General features: G+C 35.9%; 1 protein-coding gene across 1 annotated transcript in view; it reads left to right on the top strand.

The window, feature by feature from the left end:
- The window catches only part of LOC108707575 (contactin-5), an 879,452-nt gene that overhangs the window by 564,763 nt on the left and 294,181 nt on the right, over window positions 1–20,508 (top strand). Inside the window, exon 5 of the mRNA XM_041582695.1 lies at window positions 5,258–5,476. Coding sequence (XP_041438629.1) covers window positions 5,258–5,476 — 219 coding nt within the window. The remainder of the gene's footprint in view (window positions 1–5,257; window positions 5,477–20,508) is intronic.

Below are 20,508 nucleotides of genomic sequence, written 5' to 3'. Positions count from 1 at the left end.
GCTCCTTCCTTGTAGTATAAGTTTGAATTGCTTTCCTGCCCCTGCGGGAGTTTCTTTTTTGGGTAGCTAAGGGCTAGGCCTAAGGACAAAGGTCTTTTCAAACACCAAATTTTTTGAGTTATTGATAAATAAGTTAAAGTTGAGGATGGGAGTTTGGTTGAACTTGGTTTCATAAATTAGATAAATTCAAGTTTTAGTAAATAAACCCCTTTATAATAATATTTTAAACTTTCAAAATGTTAACTTTTTTAGGGTTAAAAGGAGTTTTGAATGATTTTATATTCAGCCATTGCTCTTGCACATGCTCTTCCCATTACAGGCTGGAGAATTGAGGTTAGGATTACAATGTCATTGGATTCCATTGTGACCTGCTGTCCTAGTTAAGTTATTAGAGGAAGAGGAAACTTTTCTGTACTGATATTGGTTGAGGCAAGCATGTCAGACTCCTGAAGATACAGTGTGACTGTGGAAGTCCTATGCATAATATTTGAAAAGCACAATTCTTTATGTTGGAAAATATGACACTTAAAACTAATGCAAACTATGGAACATTCTGAAACTGACAAATGACATCAAGTATCTGCTCTCTGTAAAACTGTAAAATACAGTGTTGTATGATCATTCAAAAACATATTATGCAAGAGGGTAACATTTTTCATAGAGGAATAATAAGGACCAGGGGGCTTCTGGGAATTCAATTCATGATATCCAGGATAAGGTTTGCCAGCTATGTTCTCATTAAGTGCTGTAACTTGTTGTATGTCTCATTGTATTCAGGCACTAAAATCACCTGCTGTGCTTGGCCAGATACTGAGATCTCTATGGACATTAGAGGTGTCGTAGACCCCACATTTAAATAAGCCTTTTTACTTGGTGTACAGTTTATGCAGCCTTTGAAAAACTATATAGGATAGTGGTGAACAAAGTGTTTTGCAAGGCATGGATTTCCTTTGAAATTCTGTCTTTAGCCATCTGAAAATGCTAAAGCGCTGCAAAATTTTGCTGCAAAAAACTGGCAAGAAAAAAACACCCTTCGATGCATTTTGCGGCAAAAAAGCCCATTGACTTAAACGCATTATGTAAATTCTTTGTGATGAGCAATGAAACAGATAAACTCATCAAAATTAAATAAAGAGCTGATTTATTAACATTCAAATTTGAATTTTTGTCATGATTCTTTACAAAAATAGCTAATTTGAGGTTCTGAAACATCTGAGTTTGGCAAGTTTTCTTTATTAAACAAAATATCAAAAATTAGAAATTAAATGTTTGATAAATCAGTCTCTTAAAATCTCAAATACTATTACCTATAAAGAACATTGGTTGTATTACAAAACCCAGTATATTTCTCCTGAACTGGACTAACGTATGTATTTTCAAACATCAGGTTCCTACTTGCATCAGGGATTTTTGATAGGCTTGATTCATACAATTATGCTTACTACCTACTAATGGGTCATAAATCTGGAGCCATTACCTGTCATTACAGGTAAGTATTACAGAAACCTTGTCTATTAAAATAAAAGGGGTAATCAAACCTAAGAAACATTTTCCATATTTTGCTATATTATAGCACCTTCTTCCAAAGTTCTCTATAATACAGGCTTTCTGGTATTTATGGTGTAGTTTTTATATCTAAATCACACTGTTTACACTACATATAATTCCCACTACCATATAAAATAGTATTCCTGATCCAACAAGTGCATGTTTTTCAGGTTTTCTTATTGGTGTGTAGGCAGCCATTTCAGGTAATTTTGCCTGATCTTGTGCTTTCAAAAAGAGCCAACACTTCATGATGGTACTGCTTTGAGACAATTATTGTTTTTTCAACCCAATGTAACTGAAGGAGTCGCAATGGGAACTGGATTTTTACTATTGAGTGCTGTTTTCATACCTACCATGGATCTTTTTTCTTTTGTCAGGGAGCTGTTATCTTTTACACTCAAACTGACATCACTACAACTTGTCCAGCAGTAAAGAGTGACTTAAGTTTATCATAGCACAAGTCACATGACTGGGGGCACCTGGGAAACTGACAAAATGTCTAACTCCATGTCAGATTTCAAAATGTAATATAAAAAAAATATGTTTTCTCTTTTTAAACACAGTGCAGAGGTCTTTTGAACCAGCACTATTTCCTATGGCAGAATCCCTTTAACTACTGGTCAACTGCTGAACTCAACCCTGTTGCTTTGAACTGTAAGCCGAAATATTGGGTATTTGAAACCTCACATGGAACTTCCTGCAAATGATAGATGCAGCCTACCCCTTCGTATAGTACCTTTACCTCATTAGTTCAGTTCATCAACACTATAGGCTTTAACTTAGATGTCATCTGTTTCATTCAGGACATACTCTCCCTTCTGGAAATTTACTATGCAGAACAGCATATTCCTGCACATACCAAGTTGCACACTTAGGAGCAGATTTATCAAAGGTCGAATTTTGAGCTATTTTTGTGTACTTCGACTAGGGAATAGTCCAAATTTGATTTGAAAAAAAATTAGAAAATTTGAATATCGAAATTTATCATGTACTGTCTCTTTAAAAATGCGACCTTTGATCATTCGCCATCTAAAACCTGCTGAATTGCTGTTTTAGCCTATGGGGGACCTCCTAGAACCATTTGGAGTCAATTGGTGGACTTTGAAAAATCTAAGGTTTTTTGGGAAAAACTTTGAATCAAATTTGATCAAATGCTCTATTCCTTAGATTCGAACGATTTGATAGAAAACTGACCTATTCGAACAAAACAAAAACTTCGACTTAATTTCAGTTGGTCTTTTTGAATTCGAATGTCAAAGTTTTTTCATTTCAAAATTCGACCCTTGATAAATATGCCCCATAATAACCAAAGTTTTCCAACCCTAAAAGAAACCCAGAAAAGAACATTTTTAAGACGCAGATCACAGTTACTAGAAATATATAGTTGTGTAACAAGTACAGGCATTGACTTTGTAGGTTAGAATATATTAATTAATCAATTGCTATTTAGGAAAGCATTTTCAGAAATTGTCAGTCCAGTTCCTTTAATGGTAAGGTACCTTATGTAGTCACAGACGATTCATTACTTCAGTGGGTGGACTTGGTTATAATAAACTATACAGTACAGAAATAGAAGCTTGCTTTGTGTGAATTCAAAATGAGCATTATATGTTAATTGCAACAAACCTGATAATAAATTCCTTCTTATTTTACCATCCCTGTTGTTTTGCAACAGATAAATACACACAGTCCTTTAATAATGCAGAAAGATATTGAATCAGTAAAATAGTTTTAGTAAATAAAATGTTACTATTACCTGTGCTTGCTCCTGCAACACAACAATTCAATTGAATGTTTTTCTCTACATCATAGCAGTCAAGTCTAACTTTGATTCACAAAGTTAGAAAAAATCTAAATTAAAAAAATCTATTATTTGATAAAAAAAGGTGTTTTTAATATAAAAATAAGGGGGCTGAATCCATTTAACATTTTATTTCTATGACTTTTACCTTTGTTTTATAAGGAAAAGGAAAAGAATGATTTTGTATAGACACCAATACAACCATAAGGAAAGCCTTCTATTTCAACTTCTATGTAATAATAAAATTAATCCTAATGATCATAATACTAATAATTATATATCATGACACAATTATATTCATGAAGATCTCTGCTACTTGACCATTCCATCATTATTTGTGTGCTGCTTTTTTGATAAACTGAGGAAAGCAAGGTTGTGGAATGCACTGCTGGATGATGTTGTGATGGCTGATTCTGTTAATTCCTTTAAGAGGGGTAATACTATAAGCTATTGTGATACTAAAATCTATAATTTGTATAGATATTGATGCATAATTATTACAGCAATAGATCTACTTGATGCTTGAGACCTTTTTTTCTTTCCTTCAAAATCTTTCAAGAAGTTTTTGAAACTTGTGACGCAAATTTTAGCAAATATTTTACAGACTATGCAACCAACATATTTAAATACACAAAAAATGTTCTAGTGTAAGGGTTGTCCATAAGCAATTTGCCATCTGAGAAAAGGCTGGAGTCACTGGAGTCATAAGAGTAAAAGCACAAAGATAATTTAGGAGTTTCTTGCTCTACAGCTGTGTGATATATTGCTTTTCTTGAGAACAGAATTTAATTAACACTAATTTGAGTATTTTGAGTTTTTTTCTAGATTTCAATAAATTGGAAAAAGTAGAAAACTCACCAAACTTGAATTTGTGCTTATTTAAGTAAACATCTCAAAAACGCCATCATGTAAAAACAACTTTAACGCAGTAAAATCATATTCTACACTTCCCTTTCAATGAGTCTGTCAAATTATCATCTTAAAACTAAAATTGTGAATAAGCATGAATTTTGAAAATTACTACTCCCATTTACTACTAATGAACTCAATAGCTTTCAGGTGGCAATTTTTTTTACATAAAAATTTCTAATCTTTGCAGTTAATAAATCTCAAAAAATGTGAGTTTTGGTAAATTAAATTTGAAATGCGATTTTACCACAAAATTTAAATGTTGATAAATTTGCCCCCAAATGGCAGATTTATTAAGGGTTGAACTGAAAATTCAAATATGAGTTTTCAATTTTTTTATGGTCAATGCTCAAATTCAAATTATGAATTATCCAAACTCGATTCGAGTTTTAATACAAATTCAAATTTCAAGATTTATCATACTCTGGCTTTTGAAGAACTCAAATTAGATTATTTGCCACCTAAAACCTGCCGTTCATGTATAAGTCAATAGGAGAGGTCCAGGGACCAATATGGACATGTTAGTAGCCTTCCTGACATTCGAGTTTTTTTCAGAGAAAAAACTTGGACCGATTTTAGTTGAATTTGATTTGGAGTCGATTTGAGTTTACGTTGGTAAAATGAGTGCCAGTTTAAGATATTCTATTTTTTAATTAAATATCCCCCAATCTAATTTAGAGTATATTTGATTTGAATAAAGTTTAAAAAAATCTCACATTTCAAAAATCGACCTTTAAAAAACGTGCCTCCCTGTGTTGGTATTTGCAGTACATTGTGTCAAAACTTACTTTTTTACCTTTATTATAAAACATTACCATTCTCTCAAAATGTGTCTCAGAATATCCACATACCAGTTTTATGGCAATATCTATTACTTAACTGCATCTCATTTTAAGCATCTCCCCACCTTGAGGATCTAAATTCTGCAAGAAAACAGAACTTTTCTCATGTATGACTTCTAGATTAATTTATTTCTTTGTTATTCTCTTATCTTTTTAGATTTTACAAAGGCTATCCCGGGGCAGCAGGCCTATGCTGCAATCTTAAGGCTTAAATCTGGGAGCACATCTATAGCATTCAACTCTATAAACAGACCGCGCTATAGCTCTTCACTAGAGACACTTGATAACCAACCAGAAATGTGGAGAGAAAGAGCAAAGCATTACAGTGCACCACCAAACATGTTCCACTTCCCTGAAGCTTTCAGGCAAGATGATGGTAAGTAAGATAAAAACATCATTGCTTATGTAATTATCAACCTCTGTGAATATATTTAATTGAATATGGGTCAACAATAAGAGACAAAGTATCTAGAGGAAGAGAAATCATTACCAAGCTGAAGCTTCTGAAGAGGCCCAAACATTGTGGGATGAGCAGGGGTGTTTTTTTTTTTCTTAAAAGTATTTGTCCAAGGATTAGAAGAAGTTAGGATCAGAGCAATTCAGTTTAATTAGCCTGCCATCGTTGTATGCCTTGAAAAGTTCCTTGGTTTTTTGCTCTATAGCTCTTCAGGCTTCCTGAGGGAACTCAGATGTCAAAAATCTGAAACACAAGTAGATAAGGCCAGGAACTCCATCATTTTCTAAAGAGCCAAATTGACAACAAAAGTTTGCCTCTATCCTTGGTCCAATACTGACAGTTGCCAACACATGAACACTGTTGCTTCTTAATAATTAAATACAGTAAAATACATAAAACAAAAAAGACCATTCTGCATGGTAGGAAACACCATAGCCGTACTGGGAGAAAAAAAAAAACAGCCCTGGCAAAAGAAATTAAAGCAGCTCACTTCAAGTAGTTTAAAAAAAATAAATAAAAGGTTGAACTTGATGGACGTGTGTCTTTTTTCAACCTTACTATGTTACTATGTTATCTGGAAACCCATTATACAGAAAGCTCCAAATTATGGAACGGCCATCTCCCATAGACTCCATTATAATCAAACAATCAAAATGTTTAAAATTGATTTCATTTTCTCTATAATAATAATACAGAACCTTGCCAAACTAAGATATAATTAGTCTTTATTGGGAGCAAAATCAGATAATTGGGTTTATTTAATGTTTACATGATTTTCTAGCAAAGGTTCTATATCTGTATGTTTTAGCAGCATGGGGAACTTAGAATATTAAAAAACAAAAATAATGGGAGCAGTACTAATGTAAGGTACTGATGTAGAGTTATTAGGAACTAGAGTTTGATTTATAATTATGATATTTTACGGTACAAATTAACATTGGTTTAGAGAATATGTGCAGAGCTAATTTATTTGAAAATGGTTATGTTGCCCATATTTTTTTCTTAAATGCTTAAATACTGCAATACTGTGTCCATCTTTTGTGGGGGAATTAGTTGTGCATGAATATACCATTGATGATTATTTAAATTTTCAATTTGCGAATACTGTTTTGCAAATATTTTTTCACCACCAAAATTGTGGTGAAACTTAAACGCATAGTGTACACATACATATTCCCAATTTGCCATTGTGCCATATTTACAAAGCCCTTAAGGACATTCCCAAAACAAATTGCAATCACGTTTGCATATTAATCACCCCAATCTTACTCAGCTTTATAAATATGAACACGCACATTGCAAATATGTTCACTGTGCAAATCATTCATTGCTGCACTCAGTTTAAAATGTCATTGTACCACAAATAGAATACAAAGAATGCACGTATGGAACAAACTGTATATGGCACATACAATAAAATGAATGTTATGCTAACATAAGGGCTGCTTTAATAAACCTCAAAAGGGTCATTTGCCTAGGGACTGTTTTGGTAGTTTAACAAATGGAAATCTGTGCATGCCACATGTCAATGCTGTCCACTCCATCTGGTCATTTAAATGCTGCAATCTGTAGGTGGAGTTGTGTCTCCATCTTTTTGTGTACTATCAAGGATGCCAGTATACATAGAGGGGTACATTTACCCCTCATCTTTTCTCCTCGTCTAACTTCATCAAAGTTCATATTAATTTGCCAGGTGTATTTTTACAACACTTGTCATATTTACTAAAACTCTTAAATACACTTTTTCAAGAAAAATACTGTGCATTTTCTCCTGGCGTAAATTCTCTGTAAAAAATTGCCAGTATAGTTTCCCCAGGCAATTGTAGTGGGGAATATTCTCTAGAACAAATTCTCTAGAGAATTTTTGCCATGAAGAATTGACTTATATGGAAAATTAGGTTGGAGGGGGTGATGCAGATAATGAGATTCAAAAGTGTCTGCTCTATCTTTATAATGGTAATTCACCAGCCAGAACATGGAGAAATCTCTCTTCACAAAAGTTTCTTTTTGTGCTCTTAGTAAACTGGAGAATATTCAATGGAGAAATTTCCCCTGAAGAAGGGATATTAATGCAAAGAGAATTTTCACTGCTGCAAAGTTAATTGTCTCTCTGTTGTATTTTCCTTTTAGTAAATTGGCAATGTTGAGGGGAATCGTTGTTTTTGGTTAAAAAATTACTCAATTTTCACTTTCACTCTTTAGTAAATATGCCTCAGAGAGTATATCTAAAACTGGAATACATAGGTGTGTGGGGAGGTTTCAATGTGTAGATTGTGTGCAGCAGGTATAAGTAGGATAAGATATGCCTAACAGATGGAGTAAAAAACTGTAGGGTTGTGTTTACTATAAAAGATATAAAATTGCCCAGTCGGCAACTAGTTCAGACTTATTCATCCTCGTGATTTATCTTTATTTACAAAGTTCTTATGTTAATAAATAGTCCCAGACAGCTGAAGGGGGCAATGCAAAACTCAGCTATTAGCTATATTTGTAAGTTCTAAATGCTAATATAAACAAATTTCGAAAAGACCTTTCTATGTGTTCATAAAAGCACAACTCATCTGCTCTCTACTGAAAAGATTACAAGCAAATATTAATTACATAACTGACACTTTGAATGTGTACATTAATGAATTCTAATGTTATAAACCAAATGAAATTTCATGTAAAGCTGTAACAAAACAATTGTGTCCCTACTTGAATATGAAAAATACAATTTACTGTTGGAGGTTGCATAGCGATTTAATCATTTAATTATCACAAGAGCTTTCCAGTGCATTTGAATATAATCACGTGTTGAATGCATGCACTTTAACCCTACATAAACATTATTTTATTTTAGTAGCAAAAGGACATAGGGCCACTGGGCCACATCATAAGGGCATCAGCCCTCTACCAATGTAGTACGAGTCTCAGCTCCACCAACTATAGAATGTCACACATAGGAGGGCTTTTCCTTATGAACTGATATATCAAAAATCACATGAAAAAAACACAGACAAAACCACAGAATATTCTCATTCTCAAGCATTTTTTCATGAGAAAAAACACAAGTACACTAACTAGGGATGACCGAATTTTTTCGCCTCGTTTCACTAAAAAAATGACGCCCATAGACTTTAATGGACGTCTGCGACATTTCGCTGGTGGCGAATTTTCCAGGTATTCTTTGTTTTGCCGTGTTATTGAAAAACACAACAACTCAATTCTTGATAATTGAGCCACTTTAGAGTTAAGGGTACATTAGGTAGTAGCTCACTAGTATTCTGGAAGCTAGGGTAGCTCAATGTAATGCTAATTTGGGCTAGGCAGACCAAAAGGGGTTAATGTCTAACTACTTAGAGCATGGGTTACATTTGACTCTAACACTTCAGGCATAGTATAACTACAACTCCCACAGACTACTGTGAAATAAAATAGGGCATAATAGATGCCAGGAGGATCTTGCAGTGAAAACAAAGAGTAACAGTTTATTTATTCAAGACAAATGAGCCCAAGGTTACTTACAAGCAAAGGAGGCACAGGCAGAATATAATCAGCAGACTAAGACAGGTGGATGAGACAGCTGAGGAACGAGCCTCCCCTGAAGATTGTAGTCAAATAGTAAGACAGACATCCAGGCAGATGTACCTTGAAGTGGTCCAGATCCCACCCAGCGGAGTGGTCAGGGAGAAGAAGTCTAAGCCTGACACCCTATCCACTGTGGTCCCTTCACTAAAGGCAATCTAGGAGCCTTGGGAAGCTACTCCCTGCTATAGATCCTTGATGGAACACAAAGCTGCTCTTTCTACCTTTCCTCTCTACTTTACTCTCCTAGATAGTCTATAACAAAGATTATCCTGTCTCTAGCTGGCCTTGTTCGCGGGGCCCTGCTCCCCGACTCTAGAGGTACTGGTTCCTTTATGGCAATGGCTTTACTGGGCCTTGGTGAACCCAGGCTCAGTGGGAACATCCAGTTGGTAAGGACACCAGAAGCCAAAGAGGAAGATCCACCCCTTCCATACACTATTTGAAAGTGTGGCAGGAAGTGGTCATTACACCTCTTGGCCAGTAGCTAAGATATATAGATTAACAATTAGCTATATGGGCGTTTGCCCAGCAACTAGAGAAAAGGAGGAAGGGTAAAGATTTAAAGCCGTAGGGGAATATTAACCCTATGGGTCCCTACATCAATATGAATGCCCCAGAAGACTGAATGGCTAAATGTAGCTTTGAAAAGTGCTAAGTAGTCTTAGTATGATATAATAAATCTTTGTGTGACCCAGTTTTGCCATAGCCTTACATGCAAATGAATAAAGATAAACTAAGGTTATCAACCCTATGCCGAAAGAAAGGATAAACTAAGACCTGAGCTGATGGCCCGAAATTTTTCATTCATCATTATAGCCGTGTTTTTTATTTTTGATATTGAGAGTTGGGGACTCTTCCAAGACTTAGCAATTAGTTGTTTGGCTGCTATGAAAATAAATGAGATTAGTTTTCTAGAATTACCATTAATATTGGGTATCTAATTATTAAATAAGGCTATCCAAGGTCTTTCCGAAGGGTAATCTGGGTAATAGAGTTAATTATTCCAAAAACTCTTGACCAAAACTTCTGTACTAAAGGGCATTGCAACCATATATGAGCCATTGTCCCTTCTCCTCCACAATTCCTGAAACAAACTGAAGATTGGGATGGAAACATTTTATGTAGCCGTGAGGGGGTTAAGTACCATCGGCTAAGAACCTTATAAGAAGTTTCGACTTGACCTAAATTAATTCCTGTATGCCTTTTAAGCATTTTCTCAAATGACAAATGAGAGAGAGAATGAGTTCTCTCTGACAAATTGTATCTGTGATGAGCAATATTTATCACATTCTGAGGAACTGGCAGAGAAGTGTCAGATTGTTCACACATTTGTGAAAAAGAGTGAGAAAGCACATCTACTGATATATTAGAAAATCGTCATGCAGGGTTGATTAAGAGGGAACTGGTTTGCATACAATTTTATATTTTTGTAGAATATAATCCAATCCAATAAAGAAGTCTTTACCATGTGGAAGTTATAGCATAATTGTTCAGGTCACCCCCACTGCCCCCACAATATCTTCTCTCTCTGTCAGTCCAGCCTTTTCTCCATGAGTGATTAAATGGGTGAACAGACAGTGTTCCAAACCCTTGTCATACATTACAGAAATTCAATAGTGTTCTCCCCCTGGTCAGGGGTGTCCAAACTTTTGGCTCGCTGGGCCACATTCGAAAAAGAAAAATTGTCTGGGGCCACACATGAAATACACAAACAGGTTTGATTTGTAAAAGAAAAGGAAATATACAGAAAAGAACTACAATGCCAGTTGGATAACCAGATGGAGCTGCACACTGGAATATGGGACACCTGGATATTAAATAGACTTATTATTATATTATTATTACTAACTGGGCAATGGGCAGAGTCCCCCCTCCTCCTATATCCTTTGTGACATGACGTTTCCTCGGGAACCAAGCGTTTCAAGCCTGGCTGCATTCATATGCATCCTGGGCCGCATGTTTGGACACCCCTGCTCGATAACCACTTCCAGACACCCTTCCAGCTTCCTGCTTTAGTGCAGTTCCCCTGCCCAGATATCAGTTTTCTCCGATTCTTTGATTCTTCACTTTGACCCCCATCCCCACTCCGCCTCTTTATTTGAAGAGCAAAGTAAGTGACCAAGCAAGGTAGATATGTAGAATGCTATCACAGGGAATCACAATCTAAAGGGGCAATATAGACGTATTCATTCTGAGCCTTTGTTGGACATGCATGTAAAGCAATACAACCTGGAGTTTACTTTTTTATTGAATGGTTTTGGGCTCTGATTTGGGCTTTTGGGAACTCTTAAACAACTATTTTATCCCTTTAAATAATGTATATTTTGCTTAATTCTCTCTGGTCTAGTCAATGGACCTCTATGTGTGAAAGCAACCTGTATGTGAAAGTCTATTCTTATAGAGTTGGGACAATGTCCAAACTGATGCAGAAGTGTAGCACAAGATTTATCTGTCATGATCCATTGATAAATGTATAAATATACAAGCTCCATAACACCAGCTAAGAAACTAAAACCTGGATATTGATAATTAAGACCCGAAGTGCCCTGGATTTCTTGTTTGCTAAAACCACACATGATAAAACTGTTACTATTCTCCAAGGAGAAAAGAGATCTTCTCATGGTTGAAAAGTCAGCTTTTTAAAAAAGCTTTAACAAGCTTGTGTAGATTCTTGAAGATAAACATGTTTGAGATGTTACAGATGGAAACTGCTCAGATGATTAAATGTACCAAGACTCAAGAAGAGGTTATACAAATGAAGAAGGATTTGTGAAAGACAGATCAAAAGGTTGGATTTAAAATCCCAGGAATAAAAAAGGGTTTAGTGAGAATATGAACAAGTGCTACTCCAGGGGGTTAATCTGTAAATATTGGCAAGCAAGTATATCTGTAAAAGATGAAATACTGGATGGTATTCAAGTACAGAAATATGTATGTAGCTACAGTAACCCATAGCAATCAATCAGCTTACTTTCATAATCCTACCTGTTGTTGACCAGTAAATGCTAACTGGTTGCCATGGGTTACAAGATTAGGCATATGTTTTACACATTTACACATGCAGCAGCCCTTAGTGGGTCAACAAATCACAACACAGGGCAACACTACAACTCCCAGAGGCTACTGTGCATAAACTGAATAAAGAAGAGGAGGTTCTTGCAAATCAAACAGAACATAATATTTTATGTGTCAGAGACAAATGATCCACAGGGTTACTTACATTGCATACAAGCATTTGCAGAATATATTCACAGGCTAGTACAGTACATTAGAGTCAACTGTACATGAATCCCCTTTACAGTACAGCATACCACTTCCCTAATGTGGTGAGTAAACTCCTTTTCTGTGTGGAGACCCTCTCTTTACAGAGACTGACTTCCTGCCTGACACATACCCATACATAGTACCAATACATGTCCCCTGATATATTTTCAGTGTAGTCCCCTACTGTACAAATAAACCCCTGCCACTTCTAAAGGTGCAGACATTTCACCAGTGGTCACTTCAAGACAATCCTTTCTATAAAGTAGTAAAGTACATTACCCCCATTCATTTTATTCTCCCATTCTCTTCTGTTAACTGAGGCTGCATCCCTGAGCTTTGAGCCCCTGCCCTACCATCCAAAATGGCTATATTCAATTAACCACACAATACAGCAAACAGGAAAACCTTCAGAGGCATTGAAGCCTCCAACCTCGAAAAGCTGATGACTGTTTAACTAAACATTCCATTTCAGAATCCGTAAGATGTTGATGTTTACCTGCTAAACACTATTAAAATGCACAGTCAAATTACTCCTTAAGAGCCAGGACAAATGTGATCACGCATAATGTGATTAACAGGAAAGCTGGAATATAATTGTTGTTAAAAAATTACTTGTTGCACCAGCTCCAACTTCTGTCTATATATTTATTCAGAGAGGAATGCAAAACAACACAGGGATCAATCCAATCCATTAAAAATGCAGATGCAGAATATTTACATACCAATGTCATATATTATAGATTTCATCATTTATTTAATGCCTTACCTACAATGTGCATACATAAAACTTTTGGGACTGTGTATTCTACATCTATATGTTCTTGGACTCATAGGGGCAAATTCACTAAGATGCGAAGTTGCGCCAGGCGCAACTTCGCCGCACTTCGCCGCACTTCCCCAGGCGTAGTTTCGCCAGGGCTCCGCAAATTCACTAAAATCCGAAGTTGTGCACAGGGGTAGCGTAAGGTTGCGAAGTTGCGCTAGCGTTGATTCGCTATATAAAGCGAAGTTACGCTAGCGAAGGCTAATTTGCATACGGCGCAAAATTCAAATTTCAATGGAGGAACACGTATCTGCACTACAAATGCCTAGAAAACCTTCAAATCTGCAAATAAAATTTTTATTTTGCCCTACACATGTGCCCACTGTCTAGGTAAGTTGCCATGAGTCAGGAAATGTAGGGGGGAGGAAGGGGAGCCCCAAAAAATTTTTGATCTTTTTCAGCCTATCAGCCATCATGTAGAAAACACGCCAGCGTTTTTTTGGGACTTAGAAAAAAAATTGACTTTTTTTTAAACAATCCCTATCTACTCTATTGCGCTTCGCCAGGTCTGAGGTGGCGAAGGAAGTCTAGCGTAAAAGGTAGCGTTCAGTACACTGCGCAAAATAGTGAGTTTGCGTAGTTTCGTCACTAGTGAAACTTCGCCTGGCGTAAGGTTGCGAAGTAACACTAGCGAAACTACGCCAGCGTTCGTTAGTGAATTTGCGCAGTAGTGAAAATGCCAAATGCTAGCGAATTAACGCTAGCGTTCGGCGCTTCGCATCTTAGTGAATTTGCCCCATAGAGTTGTATGCATATGTCTCCCAACATTCCCAGCATTCCACCTTAAATATAGAATTCCCCAATAGTACAACCTAAAAATAGGAATATTTTAGTTCCTTTTGCTCCTCAGAGGTGCAAAAGTCCATTTACTGAAGATTGAATCACCATGCCTACAATTGTGTATGCCACAGTGACATATCATTGTTTCTATTGTATCTCTCTGTAGAGAAAACTAAAGAAATACTGCTATTCAGATAGCCACCCAAGGCTCTAATGCTATGCAATGTAAAGACTTCTAGGGCATTTTCCTTTTTAGATTCTTCTAACAGGGAACTTGTAATGGGAAATAAGCAAGCCAGAAAGACAATGGAAGTTTAGGCATGCACAGGCCCAAGACACACAAGAAAAAACCCTAGAAGTCTAAACACCACTCATCACCTCTCACTGCTTCTCACTATGGGGCAGGTTAACTAATGGGCCAATTTTCGCCATTGTCAGCTTCACACACCTTGTACCACTTCGCCAGGCACAAATGTGCTATTACTATACCAATTCACTACGCCAATATCACCGAACGCTGGCGACTTTTTTGCTAGCGTTACTTCGGCAGTGCGAGCATTTCATAACGAAGATGCGCTAGCGTTCGTTTGTGCCAAGCGTAAATATGTTGTTGTATGGAAGTCTTTATTATAAATGTTGGTGCAAATGCTTGGAGTTACCACTTTTTATTAAAAAATGTCCAGGGAACCTTAACAAAGACAAGAGAGTTAATATAATGCCCTACACATGAGCCCACTGTAAAATGAATGTTCCATATGTTATAAAATGTGTGGAGAAAACCGGTTACCCAAAAAAAGTTTGTTAGGACTTTTGCAGGCAATTACGCTTAAAAAAAGAAAAAGGCACCAGCGTTTTTTGAACTTAATGCATTTTCGGCACCCAGGATATGATTTAAGTGTCAAATCGGGAGAAAGAGGTAAGGTTCAGTAAAATCCGCACTTAACTGAATTTGTGGAGTAACAGCCTTTTGCCAGAGCGAAAAGTCGAATGGCGAAAAAAAAAGTTTGCTAGCGAATCTGCACCTGTTAGTAAATAGGTGATGACCCTGTGGATGGTAACACTGGCGAATTGTCACTAGTGTTAGCCACTTTGTCCTTTAGTGAATCTGTCCCTATATGAGAGCACTCTGTGCTTAAAGGCAACATATAGCCACCCGTATAAATTAAAGTAAAATTGATCCTAATACTCTTCTGAGCACTTTTCAATTTACAATTTTTTTGATGATAATGGCAGTATTAATAATTAGTATATTAGTATTATCAGATGCAGATCATTTATTTAATGACAAAGTAATACATTACCATGTATATTACCCATTTCATATTAGATCCTGTTACTGTATCTATAGCTCTCTTTTCCTTCCGTCTCAACTAATAAATCATTTAGAATTCTTCAAATACAAGAAACCAAGTTGTTTAGTCTGTTCCTTTCAGGTAAATTTAAAGAAACAAACATTTTCCTTAAAGGAATCTTTACATTTTATATGTTTTCTTCCTGGTTAAATGATCATTTATGTATATGGAAATTAATCTCACTGCACTATATTGTTCAATAATAATTATGTTACTAGGGCGAAAGGGTAGATAAAAAGGGTAGATAAAAAAAGGTCACAGTCTCAGAATATTAAGAATATAGAGAAATTCTCCAGTTTGGATATGACTGCTAGTGTTCTAAAATTCTTTGGGGATAGAAAGTGATCCATGTTTTACCAGGCTATGAATGGATACAAAGGTTTTGGTGTCCGGAAGAGATTTTTGCATGAATTTGAGATAAGAATTGTGAACCTTGGAATCTAGAGATAATGGATTACAATTATCCACAGTCTGCAGCTTTAGCACATCGGAATTCATACATCTCATTAACTAGCGGCTATTATTCTGTTCTTGTGCCTTTTTTTAATAATCTTCCAACATTGAGCAGCATCTATTTCAGCATTTTTTAAGCTGCCATTCTGCAGACGACAACCCTAATTAATGTTGAACTTAAACACCCACAGAAAGATCCATTAGCAGGGACTTTCGAAGCGGTAACACATGGAGGCAAATGTGATAAAATTTAAATTTGAGTTTTTACTGTGATTCTAGAAAATAGAAGCAAAATAAATCAAATTGTAATCATTTCAATTTCAAGTTTTTCAAACTTGACTCTTTCAAGATGTATTAACTGACATATTCTCATAGCTTGAAATAAAAAAAATGGTAAGTACAACTTGGTGAGTTTTTTATTTTGAGTTTTTTTTAAGATTCACTTTTGAAAAATTAATGGAATAATGTTATTGTTAAGGGCTAAGGGTTTTTTGCAATTAATGTGAATCTATGTTTATGTGGTTTTTTTTTATAAACACAATAGCAATCAAGATTTCTAGATTTATTATACTGCATATATACTGTGATGCTGCAAAAAGCCCAAATCCAAAAATCAGCCATCTTAGAACTGTTGAGGTCCTGTAAAAGTAAATAGGAGAGGCACCAATCCCAATTAAAAGATATTGTGGCTTGCACAGAGTTTGTCCCAATTTATTCCCTAAATTTCGAGGATTTCATGTAAAAACCGAAAAAAAATCAGGAAAAATTACAGAAAAATTGGACAATTTGAGTTTTCGCACGATTTTATCAGGTTTTTTTCCCGATTCAATTAATTTGAGTTTTTAAATTAATAAATAAGGTCAAAGCTAAGCTAAAATACTCCAATTCTATGGCTAGAGATGATATTTCTGCCAGGCATGGATTCAAAATCACCAGCAAATCCCAATAAAATGTTGCTCCAAAAAAATGTCCATTAACTCCAATTCAATTTTGGCTCAAGAAAAAAACCCTTGAATCATGTTAATTTGGGGAGGTGGGGAAACGTAGAGCTGCAAGATCTCTGTGGAGAAATGTTACTGTCCTGTAGCTGTGGTATCTCTATTAATAACTTAAGAATACCCAGTTAATCCTCAAGTTAAGGTTAAAATATACATGGTAATAACATGTCTCCACTTTTCAAATCTGTCTGTTTTCAGAATGGAACAAGCTCCATTTAATTCACATGAAACCAGGTTCCATGTGAATTAAATGGTTTATGCAATATCAGGCAGACAAACACTTTTAGGGTGAAAAGGCTGCAGGAAAATAAAGAAGAAATATTAGTTAATAGCCAGAAAACTACAATAATAAAAGTGTCCTCTAAAAGCATCACAAATTGCTGTCAGGAGCATGAATAGTAGGGATAACTGTAAAAGATTAGGATTACTATGTTTGCCTTTCCTACACTCCCCACTCCCGACAGGTGGACCATGATCTGCCATGTATAAAGTTCTTAAAGAATGTACAGGGTTGGGTTTAAAGGAGAAGGGCCAGCAGCCTGACACCTTAAAAAGTAGCTTGAATATATAGCCAAATGTGCCCCTTTTAATTATTGGAATTGGTGATGACCACTGAATCATAAAATGGGATTCTTGAAAGTTCTACACATCCTACATTGTGGCAACATTTTTAGAAGAATAATAATCACGTGTACAATGTAAGGTCCATACAGGAGTGGTTTACAGAGATGAGAGCGGAAGAGCTTGACTGCTATGCAAAAACCCCTGACCTCAAAATACCTGAACATCTGAGAAAATTGAACATGAAGAAAGTTGTGGCCTGATCCCCAGCATCAGTGCCCAAGAATGCAATACAAGCAAGTGCCATCGACAATGTTTCAGCATTTGGTGGAAAGCCTTCACAGAAGAGTACAGGTCAAATACTAACTCAATATTAATAACCTTGGTTTTGGAATGAGACATTGGGAAGGCAAGATTCCACATACTTTTAGCCATATAGTGTAATAAAAATCCAGTCTGAAATAATATTCTTATATAAAATCTTAATGGGACACTGCATTTCTACATTCAGACTTGCTTACTGTGCAAGATATTAACTTTCTGCCTACATTTATGTGGCTGAATAGAACTTAAACAAGCTCTATAATTAGTTTTCTAATATAGGAAAGACCATTTTGTAAGTTCATTTTCACCAAGTAGGCTCTCTTGTACCCAGCAGCATTTTCTAAATGGTATTTTATTTTAGATCTTGCTTTCCGTGCGGAGCTGTCAGATTTTGAAGCTGTGGATCAAGGCACACCGGATGGAAATCAGACTGTTAACTTCCAAACATGACAGCAGCACTCATTATGAGTAATCAAGCTATATGTGATGGATTACATTAAAATTACTCTGTCTAGCCTGCTTAAATGTCAATTGGCAATGTGCAAAAGTAAAACTTTCAAGAAATCAAAAATTTAATGAGAAACCACGCTCTAATTATAAGAAGGAATTGTAATCCATCTACTGTATTTTTTCTTAAAGAGCAGGATAAGACATTACGTGACTAAAGGGTTAATTTAAGAATACAATTTCAAGTAAATAGCACTAAATTAGATGCAGAACCGAGTGCCTATATCTATATAGACATTAAATGCTCTTTACAATCTTTGTGGAACACTGATGTACCCAATCAGCCAATAGGGTGCATAGATGCAAGGAAAGCCTATATTCAACATCTGATGAATTTGAACATGAATTAAGTTATGGCATCATGCTCAATGCCTGTGCCCAACCTCTTAAGTATAAATTGAAGCAAGTGCCATCCATCAACAATATTTCAACATCTGATAGAAAGACTTACCAGAAGAGCACAGGTCAAAAACTAACTTTATACACTATATAGATGCAAAACTGAGCACATGTTGACACTATCCATGTAGGCCTTATGCAATCTTGGGGGAGCACCAATGCACCCATTTACCATTGAGCACAATAGGGGGCGGCTTAACATCTGATAAATTTGAATTTGAAATAATTCATGTCCTATTTATTAACCTCCACTTCTAGGTCTTCCGTAGTGGGTTGCGACTACACATGCATGTTCATAGGCTGTTAGTGAACACTGATTTATTGATATTACTTATTACTTAAGGTTCCATGCAGGATGCTGCCACTTTGCAAAGTGATTTGTCTAAACTGGAAAACTGGGCAGCAAACTGGAAAATGAGGTTCAATGTTGATAAATGCAAGGTTATGCACTTTGGCAAAAATAATATAAATGCAAGTTATACACTAAATGGCAATGTGTTGGGAGTTTCCTCAAATGAAAAGGATCTAGGGTTCTTTGTAGATAACACGTTGTCTAATTCTGGGCAGTGTCATTCTGTGGCTACTAAAGCAAATAATGTTCTGTCTTGCATAAAAAAGGGCATTAACTCAAGGGATGAAAACATAATTATGCCTCTTTATAGGTCCCTGGTAAGGCCTCATCTGGAGTATGGGGGCAGTTTTGGACTCCAGTCCTTAAGAGGGATATAAATGAGCTGGAGAGAGTGCAGAGACTAAGTGCAACTAAACTGGTTAGAGGGACGGAGGACTTAAATTATGAGGGTAGACTGTCAAGGTTGGGGTTGTTTTCTCTGGAAAAAAGGCGCTTGCGAGGGGACATGATTACACTTTACAAGTACATTAGAGGACATTATAGACAAATAGCAGGGGACCTTTTTACCCATAAAGTGGATCACCGTACCAGAGGCCACCCCTTTAGACTAGAAGAAAAGAACTTTCATTTGAAGCAACGTAGGGGGTTCTTCACAGTCAGGACAGTGAGGTTGTGGAATGCACTGCCGGGTGATGTTGTGATGCTGATTCAGTTAATGACTATAAGAATGACTTGGATGATTTCTTGGACAGACATAATATTAAAGGCTATTGTGATATTAAACTCCATAGTTAGTATAGATATGGGTATATAGAATTTAATTAAAAGTAGAGAGGGGTATGTGTATAGATGCTGGGTTTTCATTTGGAGGGGTTGAACTTGATGGACTTTGTCTTTTTTCAACCCAATTTAACTATGTAACTATGTAACTTTGTGATTTACATTGATAGGCAAAGAATTCAGATGGGTTGTTGTTCTCAGCACTGCTTTCTTAAAATGCTGCTAACTAACTTTAAGAGGGAAATAGATGTCATATTAGCCATAGGAATAGTTACCCCTGAAAAACTTGATTGTCTGAAGACAAAATTTTTGATTTTTGACACAGTGATTAGAACTGTTGTACTGAAGTATTGGCATCAGGTTTGATTCCAAAAAGATTCTCAACAAAATTACAAAAAGGAAATTATCTTGGTTTAATTTGTATGTTCTCTCCATGTTTGATTGGGCTTCGCCATATATATATACAGATTTTTTCTTGGTCGGTGAAATCTTTTCTATTGTTAATGATAGAGAACCTTATATTGTGATTTTTAAGTCCTGTTATATCTCTGTATTATGTTACAGAGAAAAAAAAATATATTTTTTAATTTGAATTATATGAATAAAATGAAGTCTATGGAGATGGCCAGCTCATAATTCTGAGCTTTCTGGATAACTGGATTCAGAATAACTAATCCTATACCTGTATATTAGAGGACAGTATAGACAGCTAACGGGTGATTTTTTTTTTCCCATAAAAAGGATTAATGCACCAAAGGCCACCCTTTATACTTTAGCAACTGAACCTT

Source organism: Xenopus laevis, chromosome 2L (genome assembly GCF_017654675.1).
Source record: "Xenopus laevis strain J_2021 chromosome 2L, Xenopus_laevis_v10.1, whole genome shotgun sequence".
Lineage (NCBI taxonomy): Eukaryota > Metazoa > Chordata > Amphibia > Anura > Pipidae > Xenopus > Xenopus laevis.
The sequence above is the reverse complement of the archived record's forward strand: the minus strand, read 5'-3'. Positions and strand labels throughout refer to the sequence as shown.